This window comes from Microtus oregoni, unplaced genomic scaffold (assembly GCF_018167655.1).
Source record: "Microtus oregoni isolate MIOR12 unplaced genomic scaffold, Mior012 000044F_ref0000062, whole genome shotgun sequence".
Taxonomy (NCBI): domain Eukaryota; kingdom Metazoa; phylum Chordata; class Mammalia; order Rodentia; family Cricetidae; genus Microtus; species Microtus oregoni.
Genome location: NW_024543218.1, coordinates 2,330,065 through 2,345,426, shown reverse-complemented (window position 1 = coordinate 2,345,426; position 15,362 = coordinate 2,330,065). Strand labels below are relative to the sequence as shown.

General features: G+C 35.9%; 1 protein-coding gene across 1 annotated transcript; it reads left to right on the top strand.

The window, feature by feature from the left end:
* The first annotated feature begins 4,046 nt into the window (after positions 1–4,046).
* LOC121434642 (zinc finger protein 431-like) lies at positions 4,047–7,714 on the top strand. The gene is made up of 3 exons (XM_041633582.1): positions 4,047–4,080; positions 4,277–4,337; positions 5,989–7,714. The coding sequence occupies exons 1-3, from the start codon at positions 4,047–4,049 to the stop codon at positions 7,712–7,714; spliced, it is 1,821 nt and encodes a 606-aa protein (XP_041489516.1).
* Positions 7,715–15,362: the final 7,648 nt, after the last annotated feature.

Sequence of the window (15,362 nt, the reverse complement as noted above, 5' to 3'; positions counted from 1 at the left end):
TTTCAGTTTCTCTCCTATCAGTGTCAGTGTGATTAGATTTACATTAAGGCCTTTATCCCCTTTGGACTTGAGTACTGTGCATGGTGATAGATACGGATCTATTTGTACTCCTTTACATGTTGATATCCAGTTACGGCATAACAATTTGTTGCAGATGCTTTCTTTTTTCATTGTATAATTTTAGCTTATTTGTCAAAAACCAGGTGTTCATAGGTGTGAGGATTAATATCAGGGTCTTTGATTCAATTCCGTCATTCAACCTGTCTGTGTTTTTGCCCATCATCTCTTCCTCAAACCTCCAAAATGAACTGTTTGCTTAATTAAAACATATGTTCCCAACAGTCTCAATCATCTGACTGTACCATATTGATATTGTCCCGAGCAGTTTGTAGTCCAAACCTGATGTTTAGATGGTGAAACAATTACATAGTGCAGTTGAAATCTTCCTTGCATGACTCACACTTCTTTTGGAGACTTCACAGGTCACTGTAATGCATGCTCATATTTCATTGCAAAAAAACTTAAGCATTTTAATTGTCATATGCAGTCGATCTGTAAGAGGTAAAAAATGAGTGTTTTTTATGTATGCCTAGATATCAGATAGAGACTCAAACCCAAAATTAAATATAGGAAGCTAGATGGAACCTTTCCCTAGAATTAGTTACTTCTCTATATGATCATTAATATTATGGCTAAAGGAATATTTGTTGTTAATTTCTCCCAAGAAATTACTGTAAGCTCTTTGACAATGTTCACTTCCTCTCCGTAATGATTCAATTTCTACATTAGTAAAACATGCTACAATTGAACCTTTGTAAATTCTTGCTATAGATGAAGTTTCAGTTTTCTTTTTAAAAACAACTCAGAGCCGGGCAGTGGTGGCGCACGCCTTTAAGCCCAGCACTTGGGAGGCAGAGGCAGGCGGATCTCTGTGAGTTTGAGACTAGCCTGGTCTACAAGAGCTAGTTCCAGGACAGACTCCAAAACCACACAAAAACCCTGTCTCACAAAACCAAAAAAAAAACCAAAACAAAACAACTCAGATTTTTTCCACATAACTTTTTATTTTTTTAGTATGTTTATATGTTTAAAATATCGATTATAAGATAATATCTTTCCTCTGCAGTAAAATTCCTATAGGGAATGCATAGAGCATAAAATGTCTAGAATGAAGGCCAGGAGGTGGTGGCTCAAGCCTTTAATCCCAGCAGAGGCAGAGGCAGGTGGAGTTCAAGGCCAGCCTGGTCTAGAAGAGGTAGTTCCAGGACACATTCCAAAGCTACAGAGAAACTTGTATCAAAAAAAGTCTTGAATGTAACAAAACTTCACATCCAGACAATCCATAAGTGCCTCCTATAATTTATCCAGACAATCCATAAGTGCCTCCTATAATTTTATTTCCACTAAACTATTTATTCTCTGCTTTAGATGATAATTCTCTTTGACTATTTAACTCCTTGTCACATTTTATGGTTTGGTTCTAATTACTCTTTTCAATTTTTTACTCCAGTATTGGGATATAGATGATCAATGTCTTGCAACAATTTCTGAAAACTATTAAGGTTCCACAAATAATCTCTCCTAATTTTTAACTTTTGGGCTCAAATTTTTGTAAAAGTATTTTATATGATGAATGATTAATATAATCACCTTTTTGTATATTTTCACAAGTAATTTGTAATCTCCAAGAAGACAAAGTTTGCTTTACTTCACCAAACATTTTCTCTAAAGTATGTTCATTTGAATCAGCTAATGAAATTCAAAATAATGTTGAAAACACACCTAACTCGAGTATAATTTCAATTGTAATAAATAACAAAGTACTAACATGCAGTACTTTATATCCTAATTGGTTTATAATAATAACTCTCAAGGACTAGAAATTTTCATGACACGTTTAAGTGAGTTGAATTAGGTAAAATAGTTTAAGAATATAAAAATCACAGACAGGATGTTTTAATAAAAATGTCAAGTTTATGTCAAAAGGGAGCATCCATATCTACATCAATGTAAATATATATATAAATAAGTAGTTACTTTTTAAAATTAATTTTAGTGATCTACACTTTTACAACATACACATATATGCCCCTTTATTCTTTTTAGATTCCCGTAATCTACACTTTTATCCTATCATTTCATTGGGTGCCTTTTGTAAGTGGATGTGTATTTATGAATATATAGAGCTGGTTTTGGAGATGGACACTAGCTCTGTCCCTGTATAAATCCAAGCATGTCGTTAAAATAAAAATTCAGAGTTTTTCTCTCATGTCAGGAGCATGCGACAGAAAGAAAAAGGAATTTAGAAAAATTTCCACTTTTCTACATTTCTATTTTTGTCTCTATTGTACATGTCACTGAATATATATGTCTGTATATGACTATATAAATAATGTTTAAGTTTTCCACAATGAACAATGAATGATACTGCAGTAATTTTGAAGTTTCCAGGAAGAAGTTGGGGCCCCACAACAACAACTCAACCTGGTTGATATGATGGCATGATGATGATAGTGTTACTACCAGACGTGTTTCGCATACCAGCTGCTCAAGATGGTTCCAACTTGGTTAGCTGAAATGGTCCACTTTTTACAAAGTTCTAGACAGACCTTATAAGAGGAATCTCAGAAAACTTTTACAAAATACTCAGAGACTATTTGCAATTATACCAGACAGTAATCTTGGAATGTAACCATCATTTTACTTTCACAGGATCCCATAGAAAGAACATCACCCCCATGATAGCTGGAAGTAATTCTAAAAGACTTCCAACAAAGTTTGTCCTAGGGTTAGGGAAATCATTTAGGGGTTGATTATAATTGGTATAGGGTTGTGGGTTAGAAGGGAAATTTTATGGGCTCAGGGATTTCTTTGAAAAAAAGGGAAAATTGGATGGAATAATAGATTAGTGTGAGTTTACATACATTAATAATAATAGTGAGTAATAGAGTGAATGCTTGTGAGTTATAATTTATAGGCAATTGCTTTGATATAGATTTTTGTCCATTGATATAATGTTAAATATTGAATATTGTATGCATTCATGCTTCTACTTCTGCTTAAAACATTTTATATATTGATAAATATATTTATCAAATTGCAATGTACATTTCTTCCACTGATCAAGATATTTATTCATTGGTTACATTTTGAGCCCATTGTCCTCATTTGTTGTACAGTTGTTTATTGTACAATATTCTAATATGAAGTCTTAGTCTTTAAGTTATATAGGTATTAGAATTAGAGATCAATAGTCATCTGTGTTTGTCATACTTATAGTTAGAATAATCAGGTTTTTTAGACACATAAAGATTATATTTTGCATAGATAGGTAATATTTAACCACTTCAAAAAGCTGTAAAATATGGAATTTAAATAACCTAGAGTACTGTTGAAGTGAGACACAATTACTACTGGTAGCAGTGATCTATTTTCCAGAGAATGTTGAGCACCGAAGACACTCAAATCTTGTTTTCTTGTTTTCAAAACTGGCCTTTGGGCAAAGACATGTTCATGCCTCAACCTCTGACAAGATACATGGTATCCAAAAATGGATAAACAGTTCTGTTAAATCTTGACTGGCATTCATCTCACAGACAAATATATACACCTCTGTTTTCTGAGTGTTGTGCTAAAGGAAAAAAACACCAATATGCCCATTTTGTCCATCTTTTTTTTCCTTTCTGTAGTCATTAATTTTCTCATGCATACAACATACTGTTGATCTTTTCTCTTTTTCTTTCCCCGTGAATAGATACTGCTCTTATAAGGAGGTATCCTATACAAAGGACACAGAAATAACAGAATTGATTCTCCTTTTCAATTTCCTTCTAAAGTGACTGTCTATGTCATGGAACAAGAATGGGGAACACCAGAATCATAAAACTATACTTTCAAAGAAGTATGCATTTTACTGTCATACTTACACTGTACTCATATATGGTATATTTTTGAAGGAAGTGACCTATGATGATGTGCACATCGACTTCACTAAGGAAGAGTGGGATTTACTGAATCCTTCCCAGAAGAATCTCTACAAAGATGTGATGCTGGAGACCTACAGGAACCTAACTACTATAGGTGAAAATGAATTTCTTTCATGTTTCACAATATGGAGACAACTTTTCTTTGGTTAATGATTTTGTTCTGTAATTTTTTTAGAGAAAGAAGAATGAGGTAAATAACACAGTCCCAGTTCTTAGGTGCACTTAAGATAATAAGCTAATTGTTGCACATTCTTAAATAATATAACATATGTTCTGGTACTGTATTTCAGGATACATTTGGGAAGACCTTAACACCGAAGAGCATTGTCAATGTTCTAGAAGACATGCAAGGTAATTTTCTTGGGCAAGTTCATAACAATTTCCCTTGAATAGTTTGTAATGTGTTCTGGAACTTTAAAACAAAAGCAACAGTGTAAATAACCACAGCTTTAAATATATTGATGGTTATTAAGTTCTCACAGATCCATATCCCTCAATTTAATGTATGTGAATTGCATCTGTAAAGCCTTCATTTAAGAAAAAGTCTAGGTAGCAATACCTGAACAGATATCACCATTTGATTTATAGCACCATGAGAGCTATGTTGTAGAACTGCTGCTTCATTTGCTTCTTGCTATTCATGACAGAAAATGTATACATATTTCAGTGATGATGAGTATCGCTGCAAAACTTTCTACTAATCCAAGAGCCCATGGTAAGCCTTGTATCACTCATACTTTTTGTGACTATGCTAAGTTTAGTGAAACCAGACTAGTCAAGGGTCAAGGGGCAGTTGTTGTGGAGAAACCTTAATATCTATACAACAAGTCTGTGAAAGTCAAACCTTGTAGATTCATTTAGAAATCTTTTATACACTATTCTTTTTTTCATATATATGATATGTCACTCTTGACACAAGTATATGAGGATAGGAATACAGAAAGATTTACCATACCTTTCCTTAAGAACAATTAAGAAGATAAACTGTAGTTCCTATGTAGAGTGTACATGTTTAATTTGATCCAAAAATACAAAGTTAACTTATTTTCTATCATCATGGTTAATACCCAAATACAATCTCACATTACAACAAAAACAAACAAACAAACATGAGTTCTAGGTCTATGCAAATACTTCTGGGTGTCTTAGTTCACTTACCAAATGTGGTTCACAATATTATGAATGGAGTAAAGTTGGTAAAGCACTCAGTATATGCAGTTCTCTTCAAAAATGTAAAAAATATCCTAGAAAAGTAAAGTATGATATAGTTATAGATGAAAAGATAAACTGGCACAATGGAATTTCTCATCACAAATATTTTTCTAGATGTAAATGATACCTAATGAGAGAACAAAACATTATTTTAAACAAAGCTATAAAACCTTGATAGTTGATTCCTTTTTACAATTTGAAAAAATATGAAATTAATTTATATAGGTATGAGGTTCAACTTCATTGAATGTGGTAAAGCTTTTACATGTGTAAATTATCCTTGCAGGATCGAAAGAACTCAAACTGGAGAGAAGTTTTCAGTATATTCTCACTGGGGTGAAGTCTTGTCTTATAACACTCATCTTCTAAGGAATGAAAAAACACATAGCAGAGAAAAATGCTGTGAAATTAAGCAATGTGATGAAGTCTTTTCTTATCACAATCATTTTGAAATGCATCAAAGAACACACACTGGAGAGAATCCCTATGAGTATGGTCAAGATGATGAAGACTTTCTTCTTTATGAAAATCATCAAAGTCATAAACGAACACATACTGGAGAGAAATCATATGAATGTAATCTGCATGGTAAGGTCTTTCCTGATCAGAGTCATCTTCAAAAGATTAAAAGAATATATACTAGAGAGACATCCTATGAATATAATAAGGGTGGTAAAGCCATTGCACAATGTACTGTTTTTCAAACATATAAGAGAATACAAACTGGAGAAAAACCCTATGAATGTAATCAGTGTGGTAAGGCCTTTGCACAACACAGTAATCTTCAAAGCCATAAAAGAACACATACTGGAGAGAAACCCTATGAATGTACTCAGTGTGGTAAGGCCTTTGCACACTACAGTGCTCTTCAAGAACATCGAAGAACACATACTGGAGAGAAACCCTATGAATGTACTCAGTGTGGTAAGGCCTTTGCACACTACAGTGCTCTTCAAGAACATCGAAGAACACATACTGGAGAGAAACCCTATGAATGTAATCAGTGTGGTAAGGCCTTTGCATGTCACAGTGATCTCCAAAGGCATAGAAGAACACATACTGGAGAGAAACCCTATGAATGTAATCAGTGTGGTAAGGCCTTTGCACGACTTAATCATCTTCAATTGCATAGAAGAACACATACTGGAGAGAAACCCTATGATTGTAATCAGTGTGGTAAGGCCTTTGCACAACACAGTAATCTTCAAAGCCATAAAAGAACACATACTGGAGAGAAACCCTATGAATGTACTCAGTGTGGTAAGGCCTTTGCACACTACAGTGCTCTTCAAGAACATCGAAGAACACATACTGGAGAGAAACCCTATGAATGTAATCAGTGTGGTAAGGCCTTTGCATGTCACAGTGATCTCCAAAGGCATAGAAGAACACATACTGGAGAGAAACCCTATGAATGTAATCAGTGTGGTAAGGCCTTTGCACGACTTAATCATCTTCAATTGCATAGAAGAACACATACTGGAGAGAAACCCTATGATTGTAATCAGTGTGGTAAGGCCTTTGCACAACACAGTAATCTTCAAAGCCATAAAAGAATACATACTGGAGAGAAACCCTATGCATGTAATCAGTGTGGTAAGGCCTTTGCACACCACAGTAATCTCCAAAGCCATAAAAGAACACATACTGGAGAGAAACCCTATGAATGTACTCAGTGTGGTAAGGCCTTTACACGCTACAGTGCTCTTCAAGAACATCGAAGAACACATACTGGAGAGAAACCCTATAAATGTAATCAGTGTGATAAGGCCTTTGCATGTCACAGTGATCTTCAAAGTCATAGAAGAACACATACTGGAGAGAAACCCTATGAATGTAATCAGTGTGGTAAGGCCTTTGCACGACTTAATCATCTTCAATTGCATAGAAGAACACATACTGGAGAGAAACCATATGATTGTAATCAGGGTGGTAAGGCCTTTGCACAACACAGTAATCTTCAAAGCCATAAAAGAATACATACTGGAGGGAAACCCTATGCATGTAATCAGTGTGGTAAGGCCTTTGCACATCCCAGTCTTCTTCAATTGCATAAGAGAACACACACTGGAGAGAAACCCTATGAATGTAATCAGTGTGGTAAGGCCTTTGCATGTCACAGTGATCTTCAAAGTCATAGAAGAACACATACTGGAGAGAAACCCTATGAATGTAATCAGTGTGGTAAGGCCTTTGCACGACTTAATCATCTTCAATTCCATAGAAGAACACATACTGGAGAGAAACCATATGATTGTAATCAGGGTGGTAAGGCCTTTGCAACTCAGAGTAATCTTCAAGATCATAAAAGAAGACATACTGGAGAGAAACCATATGTATGTCATGAGTGTGGTAAGGCTTTTGCACAGAACTTTGCTCTTCAATACCATAAAAGAAGACATACTGGAGAGAAACCATATGTATGTAATGAGTGTGGTAAGGCCTTTGCACAGAACTTTGCTCTTCAATACCATAAAAGGACACATACTGGAGAGAAACCCTATGAATGTAATTAGTGTGGTAAGGCCTTTGCACGCCACAGCTATCTTCAAAGCCATAAAAAAACACATACTGGAGAGAAACACTATTAATGTAATTAGTGTGGTAAGCCTTTTGCATGACATAATCATCTTTTGCATAAAAGAACACATACTGGAGAGAAACCCTATGAATGTAATCAGTGTGGTAAGGCCTTTGCACAACATGGTGTTTTTCAAATGCATAGAAGAACACATACTTGAAAGAAACCCTAGAAATGATATCTGTGTGATAAGGCCTTTGCAGACCTCTGTACTCTTCAAAGGCTTAAAATGTAACATACTCTAGAGATACCTGTGAATGGAATGTGGTAATTTCTTTTTCACAATCTTCTCAAAATACATAATATGAACGTTTCTGTAGAGAAACCCTGAATTTAATTTGTGTATTTTTCAAAACCATGAAAAACAAATTATACTGTAGTGAAACTCTATAAATGAATTCAGTGTCATATTGTTTTGTGCTTCACAGAAGAGTAAGACTTTGTGTGTAGTCATCTGAGAAAGCTTGTGCATATTATCATAATCTTTTGGACCTGAGGAAAAACTGGGGGCTTATTTTAAATTGTTTCCTCAGATGTTAAGCCACTTATAGTCAGTTAACTAAATCAGTTATTGTGTAGAAAAAAGTTTGATAATGTCAACAATTTGTTTATGCATGATTATACCTCTCTTTATTTTAGTTTAAACCAGCAAAGTAATGGATAAAACCTTATTGGTTACAGGAAGGGTATTTCAACTGTGGTTTTCAAACCAGAGCCAAAGGAAAGAACTTTGTCTCTGAATCTAGAACTAGATAACAAAACAACGTCTCCCTGAAAACAGCCAAAACATTAAAAAGGCCCAGTGAAAGACACAATTTGGTTCTCAAACCAGAACCATAAAATCCTAAAAAGTTTCAACAATGTTTTTAAGCTCAAAGGATACCATTAACTGAAATACGAGAGGCATGAAAAGTCAAATCACTCATACGCTTACTTGTATGTTTTGTATAAAAGTATCCTTAGGTGGCGCACGCCTTTAATCCCAGCACTCGGGAGGCAGATGCAGGTGGATCTCTGTGAGTTCGAGACCAGCCTGGTCTACAAGAGCTAGTTCCAGGACAGGCTCCAAAACCACAGAGAAACCTTGTCTAGAAAAACAAAAAAAAAAGTATCCTTAGAAGTTGGGAATATAATTATAGTTATCAGAAGATTGGGAGTGGTCATCAGGAAGGTAGATAGAAGGTGGTTACAAGGAATATTTTCTGAAAAGGAAAGATGGTTTGAAGTAAGAAATGATGGAAACATCACTCTTAACAGTAGCCGCAAATAATATAAAATATTATGGAATTACCAACTAAAGAAGTGAAAGGACTGTAGGAAAAGAACATTAATTCTTTGAAGAAGACAGCAGAGAATGGGAAGGTGTCCCTTGCCCTTGTTAGGTAGAAATCAACATAGCAATCTACAGGCTCACTACCATTCCCATGTAAATATCAGAAAAATTCTTCACAGATCTCAAAATAAAAACACCAACTTCATATAGAAAACCAAAAACATGCAAAATAGTCAAAACAATTATATATAAAAAATAATTTCATTCCCTGACTTCTTCAGATGAATACAGAGCTGCAGTACTGATGAGAGCCTGGTGTTGGCACAAAAACAGATAGGAGGACCAATGGAACTGATGCTGGCTAAGACCCTGACATCACTCCACTCACCTACTACACCTGATTTTTGACAAAGCACCAAAAAATATAAAATGGATAAAACATATTTAACTAATGGTGCTGGCATAACTGAATATCAATGTGGGGAAGAATGAAAGTAGATCCACATCTATCATCATGAACAAAATCAAGTCCCAATGGATCAAAGACTACAACATAAAGACAAACACACTGAACTACATAAAACAGAATATTGGAAGTACACTTGAACACATTGGTAAAGAGGACCACTTTCAAATTATAACCCCAGACATCACAGACACTGAGAAAACTTATAAATGAGATCTCCTGAAGCAAAAATTTCTGTAAAACAAAGGACATGATCAACAATACAAAAAAGGCAGCCTGTAGTATAGGGAAATATATTCACCTACCCCACATTGGACAGAAGACTGATCTTCAAAACATACAAAGAACTTAAGTATTAATATAGTATAGGGTCATTTCAGGTTCCCTATACTCAGCTGCCCAAGGAACTAACTGGGGAAATTGCCTTGGGCTCCTGGGAGCCACTCTAGGTTCAAGTCTCTTGCCAACCCTACAGTGGCTCCCTTAACTAAGAATTGTGGTTCCGTGCTCCCCTGTCCAACCTTCCTTGATCCCAATCCTCCTGTTTCCCCAAGGCACCCCCTCCTACCCTTCTAACTTGCATATCTTGCATATCACCATAGAACCTTCATCTGGTGATGGATGGAAATAGAGACAGAGACCCACACTGGAGCACTGGACTGAGCTCCCAAGGTCCCAATGAGGAGCAGAAGGAGGGAAAACATGAGCAAAGAAGTCGGGACCACGAGGGGTGCACCCACCCACTGAGACAGTGGAGCTGATCTATTGGGAGCTCACCAAGGCCAGCTGGACTGTGACTGAAAAAGCATGGGCTAAAACTGGACTCTCTGAGCATGGCGAACAATGAGGGCTGATGAGACGCAAAGGACAATGGCACGGGGTTTTGGTCCTGCTTAATGAGCTGGCTTTGTGGGAGCATAGCCAGTTTGGATGTTCACCTTCCTAGATATGGACGGAGCAGGGAGGACCTAGGACTTACCACAGGGCAGAAAACCCTGACTGCTCTTTGGACTGGAGAGGGAGGGGGAAAGGAGTGGGGGGAGGAGGGGAAGAATGGTGGGAGGAGGGGGAGGGAAATGGGAGGCTGGGAGGAGGTTAAAACTTGTTTTTTTTCTCCTTTTCTCAATAAAAAAAAAAAAAAAATAAAAAAAAGAACTTAAGTAATTGGTCATCTTTTGAACAAATAATCCAAGAAAAAATGGAATACAGACCTCAATAAAAAACTTTTAACATATGAATTTAAAATGACTGAGAGACACTTAAGGAAATTTCCAAACTCTTTAGTCATTAGAGAAATGAAAATCAAAACAAATCTGAGATACACTCTTATATCTGTAACAATAGGCAAGATCAAAACACTGATGACAACTTAAGCTGGAAAGGATGTAGAGTTAAGGGAACACTCCTCCATTGCTGATGGGATACAAACTGAGCCAGCTACTTGGAATATCAGTATGGTTATTTCGTAGAAAGTTAGAAAGCCACCTTCCTGGTTGTTAGGCATGCCTTTAATCTCTGTGCTTCGGAGGCAGAGAGAGATCTCGGTGACTTCAAGACCAACCTGGTCTATAAGAGCTAGTTCCAGGACAGGCTCCAAAGCTAAAGAGAAACCATGTCTTGGAGAACAAAAATTAAAAAAATATAATGAAAGAAAATTAGGAAACAACTTATCTTAAAACCCAGCCATGCCCTTTGAATATGTACTCAATGGATGCTCAATCATACCACAAGGACAAATGCTCAACTGTGTTCACAGCAACATTGTCAGAGCCAGAACCTGAAAACAACCCCTCCACTGAAGAATGGACAAAGAAATTGTGGTATATTTACACAATGGAGTACTACACAGTGGAGAAAAATAATTACATCTTGAAATTTATTTGCAATTTTATGGATCTAAAAAACATCCTAAAAGAGTGAGTTAACCCAGAACCAGAAAGAAAAATATATGTCCTCACTCCTAAGTGGCTTTTTGATATAAAACAGAGGACAGTCAGCCTACAATTCACAATGCCCAGAACATATACAACAAAAAGGAAACAAACACATACATACATAAATCTATTCTATATAGGACATAGAGAAAGACAAGATCTTACTAAACTTGGAACACTGAGTTCATGTTTTAATGATGAATTTTGAAGGCTGTACAAGTCAGAGTGAGAAACCCTGAACTATGTGAGTACTAAATAAATCTTTGAATTTTGAAAACACCAACTTAGAGTGTAAAAATACCTTGGGCTTTTATAGGTCATATGAGCATCTACAGAGCAATGGATCTTATATACAATATAGCTAGCATCCAGAATCAAGAGCTGGATTCAAGAAAGCAACCACACACTTTACAGATTCATTTATACTGTTAGAGACCATGCCCAAGTGGATTGATATCTTAAAGCTATTGAGTGGAGGAGCTCTCACAGCACCTACCCATTTAACTTAATAAGAAATTCCAAACCCTATAAAAAACTATGTACACAAGAAACAGATGTCAAGTTAGAATTACAATAGGCAGACGGGCAGTGGTGGCGCCTTTAATCCCAGCACTTGGGAGGCAGAGACAGGTGGATCTCTGTGAGTTCGAGACCAGCCTGGTCTATAAAGGCTTGTTCCAGGACAGGCTCCAAAACCACAGAGAAACCCTGTCTCAAAAAACCAAAGCAAAAAACCAGAATTACAATAAGCATAATCAATATTAAGGAAGGAATACATCTTAATGGTTTGGTAAGCATTCTATCCTAAGGAGTCCATGTTGTTGTAGAAATGGCTTAACTAGATCATAAGAGGATGGTAAGCATGATTATCTCATCTTCAACCCCATCAAAGACCTGAGAAGAGCAATAATATTATTTGAGTAGGCAGGTAGTGCAGTCTAGTAGCTTCCTAAAAGTATAGTAGTTGACAGAGACAACTGACTGAGCAATCAACCAAAGTCTCATCAGTGTTGAAGAATAAGATTTCATATCAGAATATAAAAGAATCTTTAAACAACTATGCAGTAAAGAAGGACAATGACCTCAAAATGGATTAAAATCTTGATCAAAGGTAGAGTTACATAATGCAATATGATAAATATATCATAAAATTGTGTCAATAAAAATATGTTTTAAACAGGTAGAATCATGCATTTATACAATCTGACAAAATAACCTTATATAGTTGTTACAAATATTCTAAACAAAATAGAAACATTATGTATAATAAATATAATTCAAATTTGTGTCAATATACAAAAGTCTATACCAATGTAAATCCATAAATAGTTCACATGTATTCCTTATATTACAAACTGTTATTATTAGTGTGAGTAAGTAATCTACCTATTATCCAATTCCATTTTCCCTCTTTTTGATATCTCTTGGTGTACGTAATTTCACCAAATCCTATCACCCACCCAGCAGGTCCTAAGTTACTCCAGGTTCTTGAAGAGGCACTATCTGAAAGACATGGGAGGAAAGAGAAATGGATGCCAAGCAGTATTTTGTCAAGGCATCCGTTTATTGAAGCAAGTTTCATATCTTAAATACTCCTCAGAAAGGAGCTCGGGCAGGGTGAACTCTGGAAAGGGGGAAGGGAAGGAGGGGCTCGGTAGCTAGGCAACTATTGCTCTTGAATGAGTGCTAATAATCACTGTCTCACAAGAAGAACACAAGAGTTTGTGGGGCAGGGAGATTAGGGAAGATCGAAACACACATTTGCAAACAGCATTTGAGAACTGGTAGCCTGGATCAGAGGTCCTAAAACTTACACACGTACTGGAATTATTTAGAAGATTGTCAAAACACAGTGTGTTTTCCTTCCAGAGTTCCTGGCTTAGGGCAGATGTGTGCTGTTCCTGCTCTGACGGCATAGGAATGAATGTCTCTAAAGGTCCTGCTGACTTTGCTGCAGCCTCTAAGCCATGGCTTACACTGTTCTCAATATATGGAATATTTTTCATTTTTCCCTCACCTGTAGTAGCTGATCTGTCTCTTCTGGTTCTTTGTGTGACACTGTATGCTTTATATCTCAGGAAGGGGGCAGATACTGACCTGTAAACCTGTGAGGAGGCACACCCCCAGAGAGATAAACTGTTAGGTGCTTTGTATGGGCTACAACTTTAGAAGATGTCTTTTTTGTGTTTACATCTCTACTTCAGAACCAGAAATGGTTTTAGAATTAGACAATGTCTATCCTTCTCTAAATCCAAGCCTGATGTTAAAAGAAAAACTCAAAATTCTGTCTCATGTCAACAGCCTTCTGGTATGGGACAGAAAGAAGATCAATTTTAAAGGAATATTTTACTTTCCTTCATGCCCATTTTGTCTTTATCTTATCTTTCAATGAATATATGTCTACATGAATAATGCTTACATTTTCATCAAAGAAGAGCTTCCAAGAAGAAGACATTGGGGCCCCACAATGTCTCTACCTGGGTGATATGACGGCATGATGCTGATAGCACTACGAGACTGATTTATGGGTACAAGCTGCAGATATGAGGCACCTTCTTACATTGTTCTGGCCAGAATTCCAAATAAGAACTTCAGAAGAACCCTATCGAATATTCAGAAACCATTTGCAATTATCCAAAACAGCCATCTTGAAATTTAACCATCATTTTACCTTTATAATATCCCATAGAAAGAACATCGTCCCCATGACATCTGGAAACAATTCTAGAGAAACCCATTCTCTCTCCCAACAAAGTTTGTTTTCACGGTCAGGGACAACATTTCAGAGCTGATTATTACTTATATAGGGTTGGGTGAAATTATGTACACACAGAGATCTCAAAAAGAGGGAAATGGAAATGGATAATAGATTATGTTCTAACACTAATAACAGTTTGTAATATAAGGAATACTTGTGAACTATTATTTATGGATTTACATTGGTATTGACTTTTGTATATTGACACAAATTCAAATTATATTTATTATATAGAATGTTTTTATTTTTGTTTAGAATATTTGTAACAACTATACAAGGTTATTTTGTCAGATTGTATATATGCAAGATTCTACCTCTGTTTAAAACATATTTTTATTGACACAATTTTATGATATATTTATCATATTGCATTATAAAACTCTACCTCTGATCAAGAATTTTATACATTGTTTACCTTTTGAGGTCATTGTCCTGCTTTACTGCATAGTTCTTTAAAGATTGTTTTATATTCTGATATGAAGTCTTATTCTTCAACACTGTGATGAGAATTTGGTTGATTGCTCAGTCAGTTGTCTCTGTCATCTACTACATTTTTTGGAAGCTTCTAGACTGCACTACCTGCCTACTCAAGTAATATTATTGATAATCTCAGGCTTTTGATGGGGTTGAAGAAGAGATAATCATACTTACCATCCTCTTATGATCTAGTTAAGCCATTTCTACTACAACATGGACTCCTTAGGATAGAATGCTTATCAAACCATTAGGATGTATGCCTTCCAAATATTGATTATGCTAATTGTAATTCTAACTTTACTTTTGACATCTGTTTCTTGTGTACATAGTTTTTTATAGGGTTTGGAATTTCGTATTAAGTTAAAAGGGTAGGTGCTGTGAGAGCTCCTTCAGTCAATAGCTTTAAGATATCAATCCACTTGGGCATGGTCTCTTACAAGTGTAAATGAATCTGTAAAGTGTGTGGTTGCTTTCTTGAATCCAGCTCTTGATTCTGGATGCTAGCTATATTGTATATAAGATCCATTGCTTTGTGTGTGCTCATCTGACCTATAAAAGCCCAAGATATTCTTACACTCTAACTTGGTGTTTTCAAAAGTCAAAGATTCAATTTGTACTCACATAGTTCAGGGTCTGTCACTCTTGTACAGCCTTCAAAATTCATCATTAAATCAT

Coding starts and splice junctions, on each gene's coding strand:
- LOC121434642 (XM_041633582.1), top strand. CDS start 4,047: ATGCTGGAGACCTACAGGAACCTAACTACTATAG. Junction 4,081..4,276: donor CAGGAACCTAACTACTATAG/GTGAAAATGAAT, acceptor ACTGTATTTCAG/GATACATTTGGGAAGACCTT. Junction 4,338..5,988: donor TGTTCTAGAAGACATGCAAG/GTAATTTTCTTG, acceptor TAATCTTCAAAG/CCATAAAAGAACACATACTG.